The sequence below is a fragment of the Mustelus asterias genome, chromosome 6 (assembly GCF_964213995.1).
Source record: "Mustelus asterias chromosome 6, sMusAst1.hap1.1, whole genome shotgun sequence".
Taxonomy (NCBI): Eukaryota; Metazoa; Chordata; class Chondrichthyes; order Carcharhiniformes; family Triakidae; genus Mustelus; species Mustelus asterias.
Genome location: NC_135806.1, coordinates 95,300,735 through 95,323,849, shown reverse-complemented (window position 1 = coordinate 95,323,849; position 23,115 = coordinate 95,300,735). Strand labels below are relative to the sequence as shown.

The 23,115-nt window shown below is 41.5% G+C and overlaps 1 protein-coding gene across 4 annotated transcripts in view; it reads right to left on the bottom strand.

The window, feature by feature from the left end:
- Positions 1–23,115, bottom strand: part of mctp1a (multiple C2 domains, transmembrane 1a) — a 599,923-nt gene that overhangs the window by 56,825 nt on the left and 519,983 nt on the right. For all 4 annotated transcript variants that reach the window (XM_078214774.1, XM_078214777.1, XM_078214776.1 and 1 more), the window contains one exon: positions 18,969–19,028. In XM_078214774.1, the coding sequence (XP_078070900.1) occupies positions 18,969–19,028 (60 nt within the window). The remainder of the gene's footprint in view (positions 1–18,968; positions 19,029–23,115) is intronic.

Sequence of the window (23,115 nt, the reverse complement as noted above, 5' to 3'; positions counted from 1 at the left end):
GACTTTATGGTCCCTTCAAATGAACGTATGAGAACATCCTGCTCCTCACCATATTTACTCTACAGGTACACAAATCAGTAATATGATGATGAAAAAATATACAGAACATCTGATATAGACAGTGCATAACACAGCTGTGATACAATTGAGGTCAACATAACCCATAATACTCGGTAAACAGCCGATTTGATTTTGTTTAATTGAGATTTTGTTTCACTATTTTTAGGCTGGAAACTGATACACCTGGGAGATTTGGTCATTGAGGTGACTTACATCACGACTTAGTTCTGGCAATAAAAAGCCTGAAGGGGACCTTTATAAATGTCATGCAGCCTAAGGCTTTCGCTGTGCTTTGATCGCAAAATTCAATGGAACAGCTTAGCAGATACATTTTGACATTAAATGCAATCCTCCAAAATCAAGAATTTTCGATGGGAAATTAATAACCTATCCTCAGAATGACTATTTCATATTATGATACATTCCCCAATAAATATTATTCTTCACTTATATCTTGGTGATTATAAGTGTTATTGTCCTTAAGTAACTCTATTTACCTATTTCAATCTGACATTATACATGTGTGCAATATCTTTACTATATTTCAGCAGTGTAGCATCAGTGTTGTCTAAGGATTTACTAATGTTAATCTATTGCAGGCAGAGGTCATCTAAGTTTACTTAGATTGGGATATATACGACTCTGGAACAAAGTATACGGAATGTTGTTTCACTGGCTAGCATATCTTAATTGGTGGTGTTTGCAATTTTTAACAAAAATGTTTTATACGTTGTATTCTTGACTCTTGGTCTCCATCACTATCTCTTCCAGCCCCATAACCATCTAAAATATCTGCAGTGCTCTAATTCTGGCCTCTTGAGTATTTTGATTTTTATTGTGGCTGTGCATTTTGTTACAGAGGTCCTAAGCTCTGAACTTCTCTCCCTAAACTTCTCTATCTCTCTTCTCATGGGGGGCGGCGGTCTCATGGCAGAAAGGTGTAGTGGTGGGAGGAGAGTGGGGGTATTTCTGGAAAGGCCAAAGGGGGAGGCAGCGCTTGCAGGAGAGCTGATCTTTGGGGCTAGCAGGTTGGCGGGGGGGGGGGGTAAATGTGGGCCTGATGTGGAAAGGAGGCCCTTGAGGGAGACATCCCTTTTTTCCTGACTGGGGCCCAAGCAGGGTGTCCTGCTGGGCTTGCCATTGTGCCTGATCTCACCCTGACAGCCTCAAAATTGAGGCTAGGTGGGAAGTGGTCCTTAATTACACAGCCATTAATTTTATTTTTATTCATTTGTGGGACCTGGGTGTCACTGGCTGGCCAGCATTTATCGCTCATTCCTAGTTGCCCGAGGGCAGTTGAGAGAGCATCACATTACTGTGGGTCTGGAATCACATATAGGCCAGACCAGGTAAGGGCGGCAGATTTCTTTCCCTAAAGGATATAAGTGAATCAGATGGGTTTTTCGACAATCGACAATGGTTTCATGGTCATCAGTAGCTTCTTAATTCCAGATATTTTTTATTGAACTCGAATTCCACCATCTGTTGTGGTCCCTGGTCCCAAGAACATTAGCTGAGTTTCTGGATTAATAGTCTAGTGATAATACCACTAGGCCATTACCACCCATGATTGGTCATTTAAAGGCCTCATTTGGGCTGAGGGTGGGCACAAGTTCTCCCTTGTAAAATTGCAGACAAATCAGAGGCAGAGAGGAGGGTGGTGAGAATTTTGTAATTGCCCCCCCACCCCTCCCCAAGACCCTGTCGCCCCAGCCAGGGTAATGAATAGAACAAAAAACCACCAATAATCAATGCAACTGCCAGGCTCATCTACTAATCACAAATGTTTCTATCTGATTTGATTTAATTTATTATTGTCACATGTATTAGCATACAGTGAAAAGTATTGTTTCTTGCACACTATATAAAGCATACTGTTCATAGAGGAGGAAATGAGACAGTGCAGAATGTAGTGTTATAGTCATAGCTAGGATGTAGAGAAAGATCAACTTAATGCGAGGTAGGTCCATTCAAAAGTCTGATGGCACCAGGGAAGAGGCTGTTCTTGTGTCGGTTGGTACATGACCTCAGAATTTTGTATCTTTTTCCCAACGGAAGAACCATAGAAAATTACAGCTCAGAAACAGGCCTTTTGGCCCTTCTTGTCTGTGCCGAACCATTTTTTGCATCGTCCCACTGACCTGCACTTGGACCATATCCCTCCACACCCCTCTCATCCATGAACCCATCCAAGTTTTTCTTAAATGTTAAAAGTGCATTTACCACTTTATCCGGCAGCTCATTCCACACTCCCACCACTCTCTGCGTGAAGAAGCACCCCCTAATATTCCCTTTAAACTTTTCTCCTTTCACCCTTAACCCATGCCCTCTGGTTTTTTTCTCCCCTAGCCTCAGCGGAAAAAGCCTGCTTGCATTCACTCTATCTATACCCATCAAAATCTTATACACCTCTATCAAATCTCCCCTCAATCTTCTACGCTCCAGGGAATAAAGTCCCAACCTGTTCAATCTCTCTCTGTAACTCAGCTTCTCAAGTCCCAGCAACATCCTTGTGAACCTTCTCTGCACTTTTTCAACCTTATTTACATCCTTCCTGTAACTAGGTGACCAAAACTGTACACAATACTCCAAATTCGGCCTCACCAATGCCTTATATAACCTTACCATAACACCCCAACTTTTATACTCGATACTCCGATTTATGAAGGCCAATATACCAAAGGCACTCTTTACGACCCTATCCACCTGAGACGTCACTTTTAGGGAATTCTGTACCTGTATTTCCAGATCCCTCTGTTCAACTGCACTCTTCAGAGTCCTACCATTTACCCTGTACGTTCTACTTTGGTTTGTCCTTCCAATGTGCAATATCTCACACTTGAAGAAGGTGGAAGAGAGAATGTCCAGGGTGCATGTGGTCCTTAATTATGCTGGCTGCTTTGCCGAGGCAGCGGGAAATGTAGACAGGGTCAATGGATGGGAGGCTGGCTTGCCTGCTGCAGTACATGAAACACTATACAAAACTAATGCATCATATAAATAAATGAAACAGGAGCAAAAGTAAGTCATTTGGCCCCTTGAGCCTTCTTCACCATTCAATAAGCTCTGTTTGTGTTTCAAATTCTACATCCTTACCTACACTCAATAATCTTTGATCCTCTTGCTCAACAATAGTGCATCCATCTGTGCCTTTAAAATATTCAATGACCCTGCTTCCACCATATTCTGAGGCAGAGTTCCAAAGTCAGGCAACCCTCTGAGAGAAAACATTTCTTCTCATCTCTGTTCTATGAGGGTGACCTCTAATTTTAAATCAATGCCCCCTATTTGTAGACTCACCCACAAGAGGAAACATCCTTCACACCCATCTTGTCAAATCATTCAGGATCTGATAACTTGTTTGAAGTGTATCCCTCACTCTTCTAAACTTCAATGGAATCAAGCTCAGCCTGTCATACAATGGCCCATTTCTCTGGATAGTTGGAGACTGGATGTATTCTGGAAAATGCGCTGTAGACCCCTTGGAAGTCCAAATGTAAGGACTCTTGTCAGAATTGCCCAGGATGTTTGAATTTCTGATGGGCAATTTTCCTGCTCGCCGGGACCCTCAGAAAAAGTCTCCCACTCTGAGTCAGATAGCACGATCTTACCTGCTGTTTACACCACCCTCCCACTGCAGCAAGGTTGGAGAACTTGGTGGCCAGCCAAATCCCCGTTCACTGCAGCGGAATGGGAAAATCCCATTGGGGTAAATGGTGTTAAGAATCTACAGTAAGAAGTCTCACAACACCAGGTTAAAGTCCAACAGGTTTATTTGGTAGCAAATACCATAAGCTTTCGGAGCAATGCTCCTTCGTCAGATGGAGTGGATATCTGTTCTCAAACAGGGCACAGACACAGAAATCAAATTACAGAATACTGATTAGAATGCAAATCTCTACAGCCAGCAGAGTCGCTGAGCAGAAACTGATAGCCAAGTTCCGCACACATGAGGACGGTCTAAACCGGGATGTTGGATTTATGTCACATTATCAGTAACCCCCACAGCTTGCCTCCTGGACTTGCAGAATTTCACAAGCTGTACTGTCTGGAGACAATACACATCTCTTTAACCTGTGTTGAATGCTCCCTCCACCCACATTGTCTGTACATTTAAGATCTGGCTGGCTGTAGAGATTTGCATTCTAATCAGTATTCTGTAATTTGATTTCTGTGTCTGTGCCCTGTTTGAGAACAGAGACCACTCCATCTGACGAAGGAGCATTGCTCCGAAAGCTTATGGTATTTGCTACCAAATAAACCTGTTGGACTTTAACCTGGTGTTGTGAGACTTCTTACTGTGCTTACCCCAGTCCAACGCCGGCATCTCCACGTTAAGAATCTGGCCAGAGACTTCGATGGTTCTGATTTACCTGAATAGTTACCCAGGAAATGTTAGAGAAAACATAGGGCAAGATTTTCCCGGAAATTGGCAAAGGCAGATGGCGGGCGGGAAAAACGACTTTGAAGTCACCCACAGCAATGGCGGCTTTCTCTGCTATACAGTGCAGCACTTAGGAAAAAGGCATCACGGTGATTCGTCCACTCCGCCAGCAACTTAGACGGCTGAGGATCGGGGTGCCCTTTCAAAGGCCATCTCAGGACAGAGAAAGCAAACCAGTTCACCTTGGAATCCCCCAGCACTGCCTGGGCAATACCACCTGGTACTATCTGGGCAACACCTGATTCCGGTGTAGAGGCCTGATAATAATAAGGTAATTTATTATAATCATGTCCCTGACGTTGAACTTCGGGAAACATGTCCCATCACTGATGCGGGAAAGGATAATTGTGTCAAGTGTTTATGCTGACATAGAACGCGACTTTGCAGTTCTTGCGATATTTTCCACTCCCGCCATCAAACTCACCCGATGTGAATGAGGGCTGAAAATTCTGACCATAGTCTAACTTCTGGGTAACTATAAAACACCCCCCCCCCGTCCAACAATGACTTCCCTGAGCCTCCTCCTGACTTCATCCTGAACTCTCCGGCTACCCTAATCCCCCTTGATTTCCTCCCCCACAATCCCGACTACACCCTGACACCCCAACTGCCCGATCAACTAGACTTGCCCCTGACCCAACTCCTGCAATCTGGCCCTGACTTGATCTGACTAGCTCCGACCTGATCTGACATGACTCCTCCAGACCTGACTAAACCCCGACCCAATAAGACTACCCCCAACCCACCTATCCACTCACCTACTTGCCATTCTACACACCTCACCCACCTACTCAGTGGCCACACTACCCACCTCCTCCAGTTGCCACCCTACCCACCTGCCACCCAACCCTCTTACCCACTTACCCTACATACTCTATACTCTCACTCACTGACTTTACTCACGCTACCTCTCACCCCATTCTACCTCCTACCCACTTACCTTTTCTTCATAGCTGTTTTCAAAACAGCTTTGATACATTTTAACACGTTACTTACTAAAATACAGACACTATTGCTGTGAAAAGGGAGCAAGTTTCTCCATGGATTTTCTGCACTGCTCCCTCCCTGGTTTACTATGCTAGGTCGGATGTGAAGGTTTCTCCATTGAAAGCTCACTCTGAAATATTGGAGGAAGATAAATGTGTATTTAAGAAGAATGAAAATACATTTGCAGTAGGGGATCCAATAGTTATGGGAACAGGCAGGTCTTATTGTGATTGTGCTCTTATCAAAGCCACTGGCGGGGGTCAGTAAAATTTTGCCCCTTTTTGTGATGCAAAAGTGGGTTTATGTTGGTGTATTTGTCTGATTTGCTATTTTCTAAGCAGACAGATTTAAATATGAATGTTTAGTTCATTCATACTTTTTTAAAAATAATTTTTTCATGTGAACTGGGAATCACTGGCAAGGCCAGTATTTGTCTCCCTTCATCAAAGTGGGCCACACAGACGTAAAAGGTTGGCTTGATTCTCTCTCCATAGATGCTGTCAGACCTGCTGAGATTTTTCAGAATTTTACGTTTTTATTTCAGATTCCAACATCTGCAGTAATTTGCCTTTACCTTAATGTCTATAGTGTGATTGGCTACTTCAGTATATCATAGAAATCATAGAAACCCTACAGTGCAGAAAGAGGCCATTTGGCCCATCGAGTCTGCACCGACCACAATCCCACCCAGGCCCTATCCCCATATCCCCACATATTTACCTGCTAATCCCTCTAACCTACGCATCCTGGGACACTAAGGGGCAATTTAGCATGGCCAATTAACCTAACCCACACATCTTTGGACTGTGGGAGGAAACCGGAGCACCCGGAGGAAACCCACGCAGACACAGGAAGAATGTGCAAACTCCACACAGTGTGGAATCGAACCCAGGTCCCTGGAGCTGTGAAGCAGCAGTGCTAACCACTGTGCTACCGTGCCGTATATAATGGGATGACACCAGGAAATGCCACTTAGTAATTTCACATTAAAATTAGGCTTCTCAGATACCATGGCAAAATGATATCAGAGAATATTATACCTTTTTCTTTTGATATTTCACCTATATGTAATCTATGGAACAATACAAACTAAAAGCACCTGCAAAATCTGTTTCTCTATTTCCAACTATTTAAGCATTCAGATTCATTTGTTGCATCATCCTAAAAAAAATTCCATCCGTATTCCATTCACATATTTTCTAAACTGATGTGCCATAAATTTTTGACGATGTATACTGCACAGGGCAATGAGAATGCACTGCACAACACAAACAGGATTTTATATTAAAGTGTTTCTTTCAGATGGAAAGTGAGACAGAATAAGGTGAACTGCTGCACTTACTTGCTTCCTCCTTTAAACATCAAGTGGAACCCAGATGCTGGAGAGAAGGCACAATTCTATACATCTCTTGGATTGGATCGATCGTTTTGGGAAAACCTGCTATGGGTAATTTAAAAAATAAACTGGCTCCCTACTGAACCCTACTTGGCACACAGCCGCCTGGGGTGCCGACAGAGACTCTTTGAGAGGCAGGCTGAAAACATTTTAGGTTTCCTCCTGTTTGAAGTCTGAGATTGCATTCTACTGAAGTGTTGACAGACAGGCCTCCCCAGGTATGAAATGTGGGTCTAAAGGTATCAAAGGTGGTCCAATCTAACAACTTGCCTGTTCCTTGAAGATAAAACTGGAGAGATATTTTTTAACAACAGCTTCCTGGGTTACTGGCAGCAGCAAACAATATCCAGTCAAAGGAGCAAGGTTCACCCAACTTACATTTATATGAGTACAACATGGAGTGAAAAGGGAAACAAACAAATGATACATGAAAAAAAAGAGGTCCTAGGAGCCAGCACCCCAGCCAGGGTAACGAATTGAACAGAAAACCACCAACAACCGGTACAACTGGCCTATCTCATCGACTAATCACAAATATTTCTATATGGCATGCTACATTATACACTATACAGAACTAATGTATTAATATATTGTAATGTACTTCTTATCTAATATATCCAAAATATTGTAATCATAACACAACTGTGAAGCAAAGTAAGTACTAAATGATTAAACTCGTTAATTCTATTATATATTTTCTGCTTCCACTTCTCCAAACAGAGTTTTTTTTATTCTAATAGCTACAAATTCAAATTAATCTAAAGCCCGTCAACAGCTCGGCCTCTTTTTCAGTTACCTGTTCCAATTTATGGAGTCAGCTCTCATCAATTAACCACTGACTTACTCTTTCATTGTGACTAAGTGACTAATATCTACATTGGCTCCAAGAAAGACACTTTTCACAATCAGTCAATAATCTGCTAAGTGAAAACACATGCAGGGGCTTATGTGATGCCCGTAAGGGGTCCTTATTGAATGGAAAACAGGTGTGTGAGTTTTGTGCCATGTAATACCCCATTTACCCCCGAGTACAAAGGTTACACGACTAATGGGTGCCTTGTGCTGCACACAGAGAGCAGAGGCACAGGCCGAGGTTAAACATCTGGGACATATTTCACATACTTGCAGCGTATGCTTCAGCTTCAATTAAAATGAGGCTTTGGCACATTTATTAATCTTTTACTTTCATCTTTTAAAAAGCCTCTGACCTGACCTTAATATTTTTCAGCATGAACAAACAGAGAAGTAATGAAAAAGAGTTTCTACCTGCTAGCACTCAAACAGACAAATTTGTTGCACAGTGAACTCCAATTTATTGTGAAACTACAAGAAAAAATAATGCCTGTAAAAAAGGAAAAGCATGTCTCTGGAGTCATGTGCAGCAAATATGAAATCTTTTAACCTGACCACTGCATTTGATCATGGTGAATAAACATTACCTTTATAAATCCAATCTCATCTTCCATACTGCATGTTCCATATGCCTTGCAGGTCCCCCATACACATGTTAATAGTTTTATTAATATTAATACCACAAATAAAAAGGTTTATGAATGGTACTACTATTAGGAAGCAGGGTAAAGAAGCAGGTTGCCACTTGTCTGCATCTTATGTTGTGGAATTAAATTCAGTGTGAATCAGTGCTCCAGAATAGGTCAACTCTGTTTCCCTGAACGACAATTTGCTTTTGGCATCATGGTGGAACTGATAAACTATATTGTGCTGCTGAGTGTTAAGATGCTGCTTCATGTCTGCAATTTCCTTTGCAAGATCACTTTCCCATCTCAGCTAACCTGTTAAGAAATGGCATGGAGCGAAACTCAATATTTCACCATGTTGAAAGGAAACGGAAAATATGGCAGGTGGCACTTCTAGAGGTATGTGATTTTGGAGCAAAGCACCAGGTATTAAGTATTAGAGTATTATTATAAAGTATTAGAGAAGAGAAGAAGAAAAAGTCAAAATGTAGGGAAATAATATATCAATATCACACATTTGAATGTTTTCATCTAATAAATGTCTTTCAATTATAATTCCAGAGGGGACACATTTTATTCTTTTGTGGGATGTGGGTGTCATTGGCAAGGCCAGCATTTGTCGCCAATTCCTAGCTGCCCTTGAACTGAATGACTTGCTAAAACTTATCAGAGGGCAGTTAAGAAATCTACATTGTTGTGGATCTGGGTCACATGGAGGCCTAACCAGGTAAGGATGGCAGAATCTCTTCCCTAAAGGATATTAATTAACCAGTTGTTTTATTAGAATCAATGAAAGTTTCATGGTCACCATTACTGAGAGTAGGGGTGGAATTCTCACACCCTGGGATTAAGTCCCGTGGCGGGGCGGAAAGGTGGAATGTTTTCTTGGTGGAGGACAGCAGGAAAGCATGCTAAATCTTCTGACACCGATCTCATTAATTATGCAATTGGGGCTTTTGTGCCATATTCTGTGGCGGGATAGGCCTGGTGGCGTGTAGTTTGCCATTATATCCCGGCACCATATTAAAAATGCACCTAATATCACTGACCTATTATTGAGGAAAGAAGGTGGGTCTCCGGAAAATGGACCTCCTGAGAAAGCAGGAATATTCTAAGACTGGAGATTGGACGTCCTCCAGAATACCGAATCTGGAAGATCCACTTGTAGATGATCCTCCCAGCCCCTGCTGTAACTTTCCAGGATTGCCAGTGGCCTCCATCCTGAGCTCAGGTGAATCCTGACATCTGCATGCCCTGATGTTCCAGACGTGTTTTGCACTAGCACTGCAGTGAATTGCGTGTGGGGGCATTGGGTCTTCATTTGCATCCATTAGTGGGATGCTGGCCTTCAGTGGATTTCCCAATCTGTCATGGTGGGCGAGAGTGAAAGCTCCCGTGGGAAATTCACACCGGTGTAAAATCAATTTCCGGGTCTCCCACCGGCCTTCTCCCACCACCCTGCCCACCATTGAACCTGCTGGTGGAGCCATGGGAGAATTCCACCCTAACTTTCAACTCCTGGATTGTTAAGATTCTGGGCATCTGGATTACTAGTCTAGTGACATTACTAATTGACCACCTTTCTCCCAAACATATCTGTGAATGATCATGTATAATAATGTATGTGTTTCACAGGCAGGTTTTCTTTTTAGCTTCAATTTCATAGAATCATATAAAAATGCAGTGTAGACAAAAGCCATTCAACGCATCATACCCACACCAGATCAATCACAGAATAATCCAGTTAATATCACATTCCCACTCTTTCCCCATATCCTCGTAATTTGTTCTCCTTTAAATATTTATGCAATTCCTTTTGTGGACTTTTATAGAATCTGTGTCCACACTCTCTATCCAACAGTGCATCCAAATCCTAACCATTCATTGTGTAAAAAGTCTTTCTCCTCAGTCACCTTGATGCTTTTGACATTCACCTTAAATCCGTGCTCTTTGGATCTCAACTTTTCAGCTACTGAAATGGTTTCTCTTTATCCCCTCTGCCTAAATCCACCATCGTTATAAATATCTCAATCAGACCTCCTCTTGGTTTCCTCTACTTGAAGGAGAAGAGCCCCAGATTCTCTAGTAACCATATAACTGCAATCCCTCATCCTGGAATCATTCCAGTAAATATCATCTGCATTGTGTCCAAAGCTTCATAGTGTAGTGCCCAGAACCAGATGCAGAACTGCAGTTGGGACCAAACTAATGTTTTATACAGCTTTAGCATAACCTCTGGACTTTTGGGGTGGGATTCTCTGATCTTATCTGTATCTACCCCACTGCATATGAGAAAAGAAAATTAGATGTTTCAGCCATAACTCTATTCACTTTCAGCACAATCGGAAAATCCCAGCTATGAATGAGGATGGTGCTGTGCTCTTTGGGTGGAATTGCCTGCTTTGGGCCAAAATTTTGCATGCAGCATTTTCAACAAGGTAAATAAATTGAGAGCACAATAGAAGTGAATGAGTATGCTATAATTGCCATTATGGAGATGCAGCTGCAAGGTGACTAAGGTTGGGAACTGAATATTCAAGGGTATCCAACATTTCAGAAGGGTAGGCAAAAAGTAAAAGGCAGTGGGAAGGCACTATTAATAAAGGTTGAGATCACTACATAAGTGTGAGGGAATCTTAGATCGGAAGATCAAGATGTAGGATTAGTTTAGGTACAGCTAAGAAACAGCAAGTGGCAGCAAACATTGATGGAAGTTGTTTATAGACCACCAAACAGTAGTGGTAATGATGGGCATGGTATAAATCAGGAAATTAGAGGTGTATATAACAAGAGTAATACAGTAATCATGGAAGATTTCAAACTACATACAGACTGGATAAACCTAATTAGCACTAAAGTTGTAGAGGACAAAATCCTGGAATGTATATGAGATGGTTTTCTAGAACAACATGTTGAGGAATCAACTCAGGGATGACCAATTTTAGATTTAGTATTATGCAATGAGAAAGGGCTAATTAATAACCTCAATGCAAAAGAGCCTTTGGGGAAGAGTGACCATAGAAAATTTTACAATGGGCCTGTACTCCTGCAAAGTGGAACCAGGATTGTTGTTCTGATCCTAGTTTCTTATCTTAAAGTCCTTTGAATCCTTCCTTGCCTGCCCTTCTGACTCAAGATGTGGAGATGCCGGCGTTGGACTGGGGTGAACACGGTAAGAAGTCTCACAACACCAGGTTAAAGTCCAACAGGTTTATTTGGTAGCAAATACCATAAGCTTTCGGAGCACTGCTCCTTCGTCAGATGGAGTGGAAATGTGCATATAGCTGTTTGAGAGCACATTTCCACTCCATCTGACGAAGGAGCAGTGCTCCGAAAGCTTATGGTATTTGCTACCAAATAAACCTGTTGGACTTTAACCTGGTGTTGTGAGACTTCTTACCTTCTGACTCAAGCCAGGAAAGAACTGTGGAGAGCAGTCAACCCCTGATGCCTTCTATTGAGAGTTACAGAGTCAGATGCAAGGAGGCTATGACCCCTTTTTTAAGGCACTAAATATCTCATGTAGGTTTAAGTGTCCAGCCACTTTCAAGCTAGGGAGAAGGTAAGTTTATAATGTAAGTGGTAGGAATTGAGTTGGGGGGTGCGGGGGTATGGGGGCGGGGGGGGGGGGGGGTTGGTGTGCAGGGTGGAGGTGGTGGTCTGGCAGCTATGCAATTTTGGAGGTGTGCAGGGGTCAGTGTTGCACAATGGTGGTTGGTGTGCATTCGTGGAAGTTTGGTTGGTCTGTGAAAGTGTGTAGGGTGTATGAGTGTTTGCAGTCAGGAATGGGACTGGGCAGTCCTGTGGAGTGTGCAGCTGGAGGGCAGGGGTCGGATGGTCCAGGAGGATGTGCAGTCATGGAGTGCAGCTGATCTGGGTGGGGGCTGGGTTGTTATACAATGCTGAATTGGGAGGTGGAATGGATTCTGTGTAAGATGGAGTGCTCCCATGGAGAGTTGTAGTGGGGAGTTGTGGAGTAGTTGGGTGGTCTGTAGAATAATTACCCAGATGCTACAAGTGTTTTTAATTCTTCTAACGTTTTCTGGGTAACTGTTATGATTAGACAGTTGGAAGCATCTAAAGTTTGTGATTTAAATTGAATTTTTGGATGGTTCCAGTGCATGGCAATTGCCCACTGGAAGTTTGAACTTCCTGGGCAAATGCCATGCAATCCTTACATTGGAACCTGCGGGGATGGGCAGGTGAGGCACCCCATGCATCTTTGGAGTACACTCCAGATTCACTGCCCTGGAGCTTGGATGTTACATGCCATTAAGTTTGAAAGTGATGGAGTTCAATCGGAAACTAGGATCTTAAATCTAAACAAAGAATACTACAAATATATGAGAGGGAAATTGGCTTTGGCACATTGGAGAACTGCATTGAAAGGAAGGATGGCACACAGGCTATGGCTAGCCTTTTAAGAATTAATACAACAAATAATTGATGCACGAAAGTCCAATAAGAAAGGTGATCTAACCATAACTAACAAGAAAAGTTAAAGGTTGTATATGATCAAAGAAAGAGGCTTCTAAAGTTGCTTTAAAAAGCAGTAAGCCTGAGGATTGGAAGCACTTTAGAATTCAGCAGAAAAGGACCAAGAAATTGATGAGGAAAGAGAAAATGGAATAGGAAAGTAAATTGGTGAGAAACGTAAAAATGGACTGTAGAAGCTTCTAGAGGTATGTAAAAAGGAAATGAGTAGCAAAGAAAAAATGTGGGTTCACGAAAGCCAGAGACAGGAGAATTTATGAAGAGGAATAAGGAAATGCAGAAAAACTAAACAAATATCTTGCTCGGGATTTTCTGGGCCTTTGCTGCAGGCGCAATTCCCGTTATGGTGGGAAACACAAGAGAGGGCCATAATGGGATTTGAGGATCTTCCCTGTCTCTGCTGGCCATGTAATTAGGTCATATCCTGTGAGGGCATGAACCTGATTATCACCAATTTAAATAATTTAAATATGCCTAAATGACATAATGCCTTATGTTCCAGGTTTGACGTATGATCCCCCCCCCCCCCCCCCACCAGCGTGACATCCTGCTGTCAAGAATCACAACTACTCTCCAGTAGTCGAGATGACCACACCAAGGGTGTGGAGGCCAGTGCAGCCCCTAGGTGGTCAGGGACATGCTATGGCTGTGCTCTGGCCTTGCCCCTTTGCATCCTGGCAATGCTAACCTGGCAGTGTCACACTGGACAGTATTGTGAATAATAAGGTTCATTGGGCAGTATTGTAAATAAAAAGGTACGCTGCACAGTAATGGACTTTTCATCTGTACTAACAGCAACAGGTTGACTAGTGTTTGTCTTTTGGATACTTGCATCCTAAGTATTCCATAATGCAACATTAAATTTTTATTTTACTTCCCAGTAATGAATTGCAAATTATTTCTTGATCATCCAATATGATAAATGTTTTTCCAATGAATATCCTTGTACAACAATATTATGGAGCATTACTCTCTGTCAACTTCAACACAGAATGTTCCTCTTGCTAAAGGACCTAAAATTAAGTTAAGATAACCCATGAAATTCAGTGGAAATGTTATTAAAAAATGATGCATTCTGCAGTAATTGCAAAGGAATAACTTAATACATTTTTTAGAATTTCTTTTCATTCATGGCATCTGGGTATTGCTGGCGAGGCCAGCATTTATTGCACATCCTTAATTGCAGTGGTGGTGAGCTGCCTTCTTGAACCGCTGCAGTCGATGTATTGTAAGTACACCCATAATGCTGTTAGGAAAGGAGTTCCAGGATTTTAACCCAGTGACAGTGAAGGAACCACAACTGCAAACTGTTGCAAACTGTTTGAGTTTTGTAATCTGTGATATCTGAACCCTTCAAATGGATTACAGCATTCCTTTAACTCTACAATACAGAGAAGTTCACAATCTCATACTCTGAGCAGGAATCTTTGCTTAAAGGGTTGAAGAATTGGCATTGCAGTGCTATAACTGATTTTTTGCTCCCCTGCTTCCAAATAATCCCTAAAATGCAATGCAATACAGAGAAAACATAGGTGCCCCCATTTTTCTCCTGGACAGCACTGCACACTAAACTCCTCTTATGGTGTTAATAATGAAGGAGAATGCTGGAAATACTCATTAGGTCAGGCAGCATCCATGGAGAAAGAACCAGAGTTAATTTTTCAGGTTGATAACCTTTAGTTAGAACTGGGAATGATGAAACAAGTTTTAATCAAATACAGAGGCAGAGAAATTTGGAGGAGGTGGAAACTATGGAGAACACATGAAAGGTTTATACAGGTTGGAAGGCAGGCCCGGTTAAATCACAAAAGGAATGAACGTGCATGTCAAAAGAAGATGGTAATGGAACAAGTAAAAAATTAAAAGATGTGTCCGGAGGAGGTATAAATAGGAATAACAACATCATTGTTAACAGCTGCAGTCTGAAGAAATGGGGACAGAGGTTATGATCTGAAATTGTTGAACTCAATGGTGTGTTTGGAAGGTTGTAAATTGCCTCATTGAAAGATGTGGTTGTCTTCCTTGAACTTCTTTTGAGCTTCATCGGAACAGTGTAGAAGGCTGAAAATAGAGACACAGATTGGGAGAGGAGCCAAGAATTAAGACTTAATTTTAACTAAATCAAGTGATATTATGTCTTTGTCTTCATTTTCCATTCTGTGTTTCGCTGCTGACTGGCCAGGTTGCACAACTTGGGAGTTTGAATGAAAAAATTGACACAACTAGGATTTAGGGGAAAGTAAGTGTCGCTGCTTATACAATCTGTAACTTGTCAGTCAGAAGACATTGTGCATGAAGTGGAGTGTGAGAATGAGAAAGAAGTACGATGATGTTGTCATATTCCACTCTCCACTGGCCTCATCAATGACCTTCAAGGCATTGGCCAGCATTGCCTCCTCCATGGATGGTGGGTGGGGGTATTAGAGCATGCTGGAATACTGTCCCGTCTCCGGTTGGTTCCTGTTAACTCTAGTTATGTGTGCCACATTGACCTGTAAGAGAAAGGGAGGTGGTTAAGTGAATGTTGTGCAATATATTTGGGTGATGTGACTGTAATAGTTTAACAGTAGTACTGACAAGCTGTGATGAGGTGTAGATGTGAGGCTTGCAACAGTGTTATGTGCGTGAGGCTAAGGTAAAACAGATACATGTTAGATATGAGTCCTGATTGATGTAGATGGCTGATACATGAGTGAAAGTGAGTGTGGTGCTTTGAGCAATGGTTGGTTAGTGGCATAGTTGTGGCATTCGAAGTTGCATTTACTGACCTTTTCCAGGAGGCCAGTAAACTTCTTGTGACACTGCATCCTGGTCTTCAGGGCTAGACTCCTAAGAGTGACCTCCATAGTTATCAGCTCCCACTGTCTGCGTGTGGAAGGCCTCCTGTCCCCCTGTGGGTACATGACATCTCTCTTTCTCAACAAGACTTTCAGTGCAGTGTCAGAACACTTGGATGTCTGCAGTCTCCTGTGTTTAACTGTTCTCCTGTCTTTTGGAGGTTAGATTCAGTTCACACAAGATTTCCAGTACCACCTCCTTAAGCAAGGATAGCTTTAAGTAGTGTTAGCAAGTATTGATTAACAGCAGTATGGACAGCCAATTAGCACTACATTGAGCATTTCCTGCGTGCAGAAATCATGTCAATGATCAGATGTCATGCTACCTGCATTACATCTATTGTCTACCTCACAGGCCCCCTTATCCGATTGGAGGCTTCCCCAATGTTTGCCTCTCTGATTGTCTCCTCCCCCTTTGCCTGTGCCTGCCTGCCCTTACATTCCCTCCCCAGGCCCTCCTATCCTGGAACTGCACTGAGCCACCAACCCCTAATCATTCCCAACTTATTAGTCATCCAATTTCTGGCTGTTCTTTGCGAACTGGATGCATTTCCCGAAGTGGCCACTGCTCCTTTTGGCGCTGCTGTGACCACAGAGCTGCTAGTCAATTAGATTGGCCGGCAGTTCCCAGAGCTGGGACTTCAGCCCATCTTAAGCCAATTAATGCTTCTCAGAGAATTAAGTGGCTGCAGCGCAGCATTGTGGAGCCAGGAGTGCATTTTATAGTAGCCTTTTTGCATAAAATCCTGCCTATATGTCATAGAAGGAGACCTTTGGGCCCATCATGTGTACCAGTTGAGAGAGAGCTTAATTCCACTTTCCAGCTCTTGGCTCTGAAGCCCAGAAGCGATGGCATCTCAAATAGTTTTGAAATTCAATGATGGTTTCTGCTTCTTTCACTCTTTCAGGCAGCAAGTTCTAGACCCCAACAGCTTTTAGGTGAAAGAATAATGTAGATGATCTTTGTAGCTTAACTACATTAATTAGGTATCTGGATACAGATTGCCAGATGGGGACCTGGAACATAGGAAATGGGAGCAGGAGTAAGCCATTTGGCACCTCATGCTCCACTATTTACTAAGATTATGGCTAGTCTGATTTTAGCCTTAACTCCATGCACCTGCCTGCCCCCTCATAGAATCATAGAAACTCTGCAGTGCAGAAGGAGGCCATTCGGCCCATCGAGTCTGCACCGACCACAATCCCACCCAGGCCCTACCCCCACATATTTACCCACTAATCCCTCTAACCTACGCATCTGAGGACTCTAAGGGGCAATTTTTAACCTGGCCAATCAACCTAACCCGCACATCTTTGGACTGTGGGAGGAAACCGGAGCACCCGGAGGAAACCCACGCAGACACGAGGAGAATGTGCAAACTCCGCACAGACAGTGACCCGAGCCAGGAATCGAACCCGGGACCCTGGAGCTGTGAAGCAGCAGTGCTAACCACTGTGCTACCATGCCGCCCTATAACCCTTGACAACCTTGTCAATCAAAATTCTGCCTAACTTTGTCTGCCTCAGACATGGACTGTAGTCGAACCTTGCTGGGGGTGTTGGAGTGGCAGAGTGCCTGGGTTGGAGAAGGAAGACAAACTGGAAGGGGGTAGGCGTGCAACAGCAGCTTGCTATATTGCTGTGTACCCTGCACTCCTGATCCTCCTGGCTCCACATTAATGCAAGTAATAAAAAAGAAACAAACTTCAGGTCTTGGATTGCCAGTTAGGCTCCGGTAAACCCAGGACAACTGAGTAGAGCATGCAGGGCTTTTCCACCTTTGGCGCCACTGTGTTAAAATAGTCTGATTTGTACATTCAAATGGCATAACGGATGTTTTAGATGAGCGCTCTGACACTTGAGAATTACTGGCTGCCAATATGATGCCAGGCGCAATGACTGAGGGCAGAAGGTAGATGATTGATATAGAAGATCATGCCGAGAAATAGGTCACCCCAACTCTTATTTTTGATCAGGAAATTGGATGTAATGGGGAACAATTTCACTCCATTGTTTGCTTTGGTGTGAAAGCTTATGCACTCATGCAAAACAGTCACCAGTACTTTTATAGATTATTTCACTATGAATTACTTTATCATCAGACATTACAAATTACTCAAACTGCTGGAACATGCAACTGTCCTGCCAGAAAATAGTGCAGAATCCATAACATACACTTCCAAAATATTATTTGCATTTCTCAGGAACACATGGACAAACAAACACATTTTTGAATGCAAATTCCTGCCAGCAAAGTGAGACATCTAAAATCACACTGCACTGTATGGATAAGCACATTATATAAATATTAAATATATATGTAAAAATAAAAATGCTAACAGTATGTCCTAGGAAATAAACATCTCAGGTACTTGTATGACCTGCAAAGCTATTGAAGCTTCATGTTGGAGGATTACAAAGCAATGATTCCAAGTTTGACTGCGAGCTCAACACCATTTATCCATAATTCTACATGTATTTTTGTCACTTTCATTATTGGTTGCTGTAATTTAGTAATATCATTCTAAGAATAAGAGTGCACTATATGTTTTTGGACTGAGATTTAATAAAGCTCAGCTTATTTCGTCATGAACACAGCATATTCTTCAATTATATTTTTCCTATTATATGCCATTATTATGATTAAGCAATTTTGACCTTCTACGTGCAATAAAATCTGTGTCAAAATCTACAGTAAAATGGATTTCACATAAATTAACATAAATATCAAGCATCACACGTGAAAAGGAAAACAATGCTGGGACTGGAATAGAAATTCCAATGATTGCCAATTTGAAAAGCCTTATATTCAGTGCTTCATTCATGTGGCTGCTGACTGCTTTTCATTTTTGAAAGCTTAGAACTTACTTCAATTTCTCAGATGCATTGTGAATTAAAATTCTTGCCAACCAGAAGTTGCCACACTATTTCTAAAACTCAATTTTGTCCTTCAAAAGTTAATCACTGTTTTTTTCTTTGCAAAGACATGCCGTATTAGTCTTACTTCCTAATGTGCATGCACACACAAGCAAACACCAACTTTCACACACAAGAAAAATATGTTTGACCCAGTCATGGGCCAGAGAAAAGGATTTATTGCTCACTTTTCCCCTTCACATTGTACACACTAACTGTTGTTAGGATGATAAACAGCTCTATCCAATTATCTGTACTCAAACTCTTCAACTTTGCAGTCTGCAGGACTCCATCAGGACTAAAAACAACAATCTTCCGTACCTGAGGGAAAGCAGAAGTGTTCCAAAGATAATTACCTTGTCAGTTTTGTCCTCTTCATCCTCCTCGTATGCTATTAAACTCTCTTCTAACTCTTGCTGTTGTGAGAAAAGAGAAAAAGTGCAACGGTCATCAGCAATGAAAGGGAAATGCAAAGTTAAGTTACTGCGATAATATTCAGGTTATGCTTTAAAAATAGCACTAGAAATAGATATAAATTTAAACTCCTCTTCAGGGACCTTGTTATAATGTAAGGACACTTGGAAGCCAATTTGCATACAGCAAGTTTCTCCAAATGACAAGACAATAAATAACTAGATAATCTGTTGTAGTGAGGTTGGTTGAGGTATAAATTGTGACGAGGACACCAGAAATCCTTTTGATTTTGTTTTCTTTTGATTTGCACCTAAAGGTGTTTGACATCCACCTCAGAGGGCAGATGGGATTGCAGTTTAACACTGCACCTGAAAGGCAGTGACTTCAAACTGCAGCACTCTCGCTCCTGAAGTGAAGTGTCAATCTGTATTAGGCTGATAATTTTCTTTAAGCTGCTCTCATTCTACTCCTGTAACTTTACTGGAAGGGTGGCAGGAACCTTGTTTATACACATAAGAGAATGTCTGCTGTATTTAACTGGAAGCAGGGATGTGGAAACTCCCGGCCTATATGCTCATGTGTCTGGAATGGAACCCAAACTCACCATATTCTGACACAATAATGAAAATGCGACAACTGAACCAAGACTGACAACTCTGCTGAGTGTGTGGGAATGAAACCAACCACAACTGGGAGAATACTCACACAACCACATTGGGAGAGCACAAAAAAAGAGGTTTCTGAATGCAGAGACACAAATTTAAAGATACAGTGAATTAATTCATCTAACTCATGGTCGATCAGCATTATTGCTGGTACAGGGTATTATCCACAGTGACAGAATCAAAACAGATATACAACCAGCAAAAACACTGTGCCTTCAAATAAAGATATTACCTGGGGTCAGAATTAATAATGAATATGAACTAAAACAACAGTAACAGTTAAATCTTCCAAATACAGAAAAAACTGGATACAAAATATAGAATACAAATGTAAGCAAAGCACTGCTTTGGAGCCAAGCAAATCAAAATTTGCTGCATCTAGATCAAAAACATGGGAGCCATGGAATCATACCAGGAAGGGTCAAAAAACATTACAATGGCGACATCAGAACTGAGGTTATAACTAGCAGGAAAAATTGAACAGTTTTGGGCTCTTTTCTCCAGGAAAGAGAAGGCTGAGATGTTACCTGAGATAAATAAGATATGGTAGATGCTTCTACTTGTCATGGAGACCAAAATGAAGGGTTATAAATTAAACACTAATAATGCTAATAGAGAATTCAGGAGAAAGATCTTTACTCAAAGTGCTTAGATGTTTTTATTCAATCATATGATGTTGGCATTTCTGACAAGGCCAGCATTTATTGCCCATCTTTACTTGCCCTTGGTGATCCACCTTCTTAAATCGCCGCAGTCCATGTAACATCCACAATGTGGTTAGAATGTGGAATTTCCTACCCTACCACAAGGAATAGTTAAAGCGAACTGCATAGATTCATTTAAATAAATGCAGGAAGAAAGGATTAGAAGATTACACTGATAGGATTAAATGAAGAGGCTTGAGAAGAGAGTGGTATTGGCATGGATCAGTTGGACTGAATGGCCCATTTATGTCCTCTCCTTGCTATCTAAGGAGAGATGATTCAAGAGAAAGGGAAAAATCCATCACCAAGTCTGCTCTGAAACTGGCTGCTGGGAGATACATGTGTTATGAAATGATGACATGTACCTTTAAGGGAATGGTAGCTTAAAGTACGTCAGTCATAACTGCCACTGACACAGAATATTATGTATTAGCCCTTGATATGCAAATTTGCAAATCAGTTTGCAAGTAGCTGAACAAGTGATTAGATGTACTATACTTCACTTCCTAATTAAATCTATTTCTATATAGTCTTACCTTCAGATAAAGAGCCCATATTATTGTTTGATCAATCCTGTGTATAATTGCCATATTTACATCGAAAAAAGAACACAATACATGATGAGAAGGAAAAGTGAATGACTCTTCTCCCTGACCTTTCCTCCTCTTAGGTCATGTCTAGGTGACAAATCATATTTTGTTGCATTTAAAGATAACATTAAAGAAGGGTTACCTCCTTAAGGGTTTTACTGGCATGTTCAATCCCTGGATAGATTGCTTAAAAACACTGTAATGAAATACTAACTGATGTACAAAGCTAAACTACAACAAATGCTACAGTTGTTGTAGCACAAACCCTATCAACGAGTCTCCTTATTAAAGCTATGGTGCAAATCTAAAATGAGTGATGACATATGTCTTTTGTTTGTGCTGTGTGAGCTGGGCCTTGTAACTTTGTATTCTCTCTTTGTTGGAACGTTCCATCAGCAGTAAGATAATCTATTCAGTAACCCAATTGTACCAACAAATTGGAGGAAACCGCATCTAAGGTTCCTGAACTACAACCATCTGACTGAGTAGCCATTATTACTAAACAATTTTGTCAAGGTCGTCACTTCTATTGACTTCAGAAAAGAATTTGGTGTCAGTTAACACCTATTTCTTGTTTAATTCATGTTTTCTTCTCTCCTATTTTCAACCCTGATGGTGATCAGGTCTAAAGTCCTTGGCCTTTCATCGAGATTTCTTAGAAAAAGGTAAGGCAAATGTACAGAATATTAGCTCTCAAATATCCAATGTCACAGAGAGGTAATATCAATTCATACTCATGATATCCTGTTCCTCCCTCCACTTCTGCATGGTATAATTCTGTCTCAGTTGAGACAGTCAGTTGGGGGAACGGAAATGCTTCCCTTGAGGGAAAATTAGAAACCGAGATTAATCTGTTCTGCTGCATGTAGGTCATGATACTTAATTCAAGAGTGGCAATGGGAGAGGTGTTGCAATCCAGTGCCTGTCTCTGGTCTCAGTGGTCAGTGGTCTAAGGTCATTCAACAAAGGAAGGGAAATTCTTACAAAAATAGGAAAATTGGAAACAAATTTAAAATAGAAGATTAAACTCCTAAAACACTGAGCAGAGGACAGAAAAGAAAATCATTCAGTGATGAAAGATATCCCTGACCCATATTTTTCCCATGGGGTCAAGGCACATCCATGATGTTGATGCATCTCTTTAGCTGAGTGGGGAACACATTTCACAATTACTGGTAACTGACTTCTGAGGATGCATCTGGGGGCAGGCAGATCATCCACTTCACTGTGGATGTGCCCCAGTCTGTCACAATCCTCGAGTCAGGCACAATGAATGTTCCTGGCAGGCACTAATAGGCGATTTGCTGTGACACCCTGCTGCAGGATATGTGGACCCAGGAAAAGAGGGCATAACGGATAAAAACTACAAAATGCTGCAACATTTTCTGGAGGCTAGCTTCCTGAAAGGAATCATCCCTCTATTAAAATTCTAAATGTTCAACTCAAATCCCTTAGCTATGTTGAACACCAGGGACATCCAGGCATTGATTGTGGCCACCATTTCTAGGGAATAAAAGGTGCAATATATTTTGAATGTTGCTTTTCACTTATATTCGTGACACCATAATACACCTGCCTATTTTGGGTTCAACATATTTTTGTCTGTACATTTCCAGATGATGGTACAGGATTGTTTGTCAATCTAGTGAATACAGGGTAGAAAGCTGCCGATGTCCATTTCTTCATTTTTGTTACAGTAGCACTTAAATTGCAACTTGTTTCATCATTACACAAACTTATACACTTCTGTATAACTTAAGCTTCCAGTAAAATATCGTCAGCTGTTTAACTAACTTAAAGTAATATCAGTAACACCAATTTAATTGCACAAAAAGAAATGCTGGCAGCAGGTGGTGGAACATATTTTATTAAAAGGGAATGAAAGGCACATTATCTAGGTTTACAATGCAATTTGTAAACCTTTCTCACAACCCAAAGCAAGGCTAATCCTTTGCTTACAAAGCAAAATGTGCACTTTTGCAGCATTGAATAGTTCAATACTTACAATCTGCACATATTTACATATGATGTAAAACCTACACTGGAAATCTCTTGAAAAATCCTATACCACTCTGTAACTATTTACACCTTAAACCAGTCAATGAAATGAGGTAATGATGGAAATGTTGA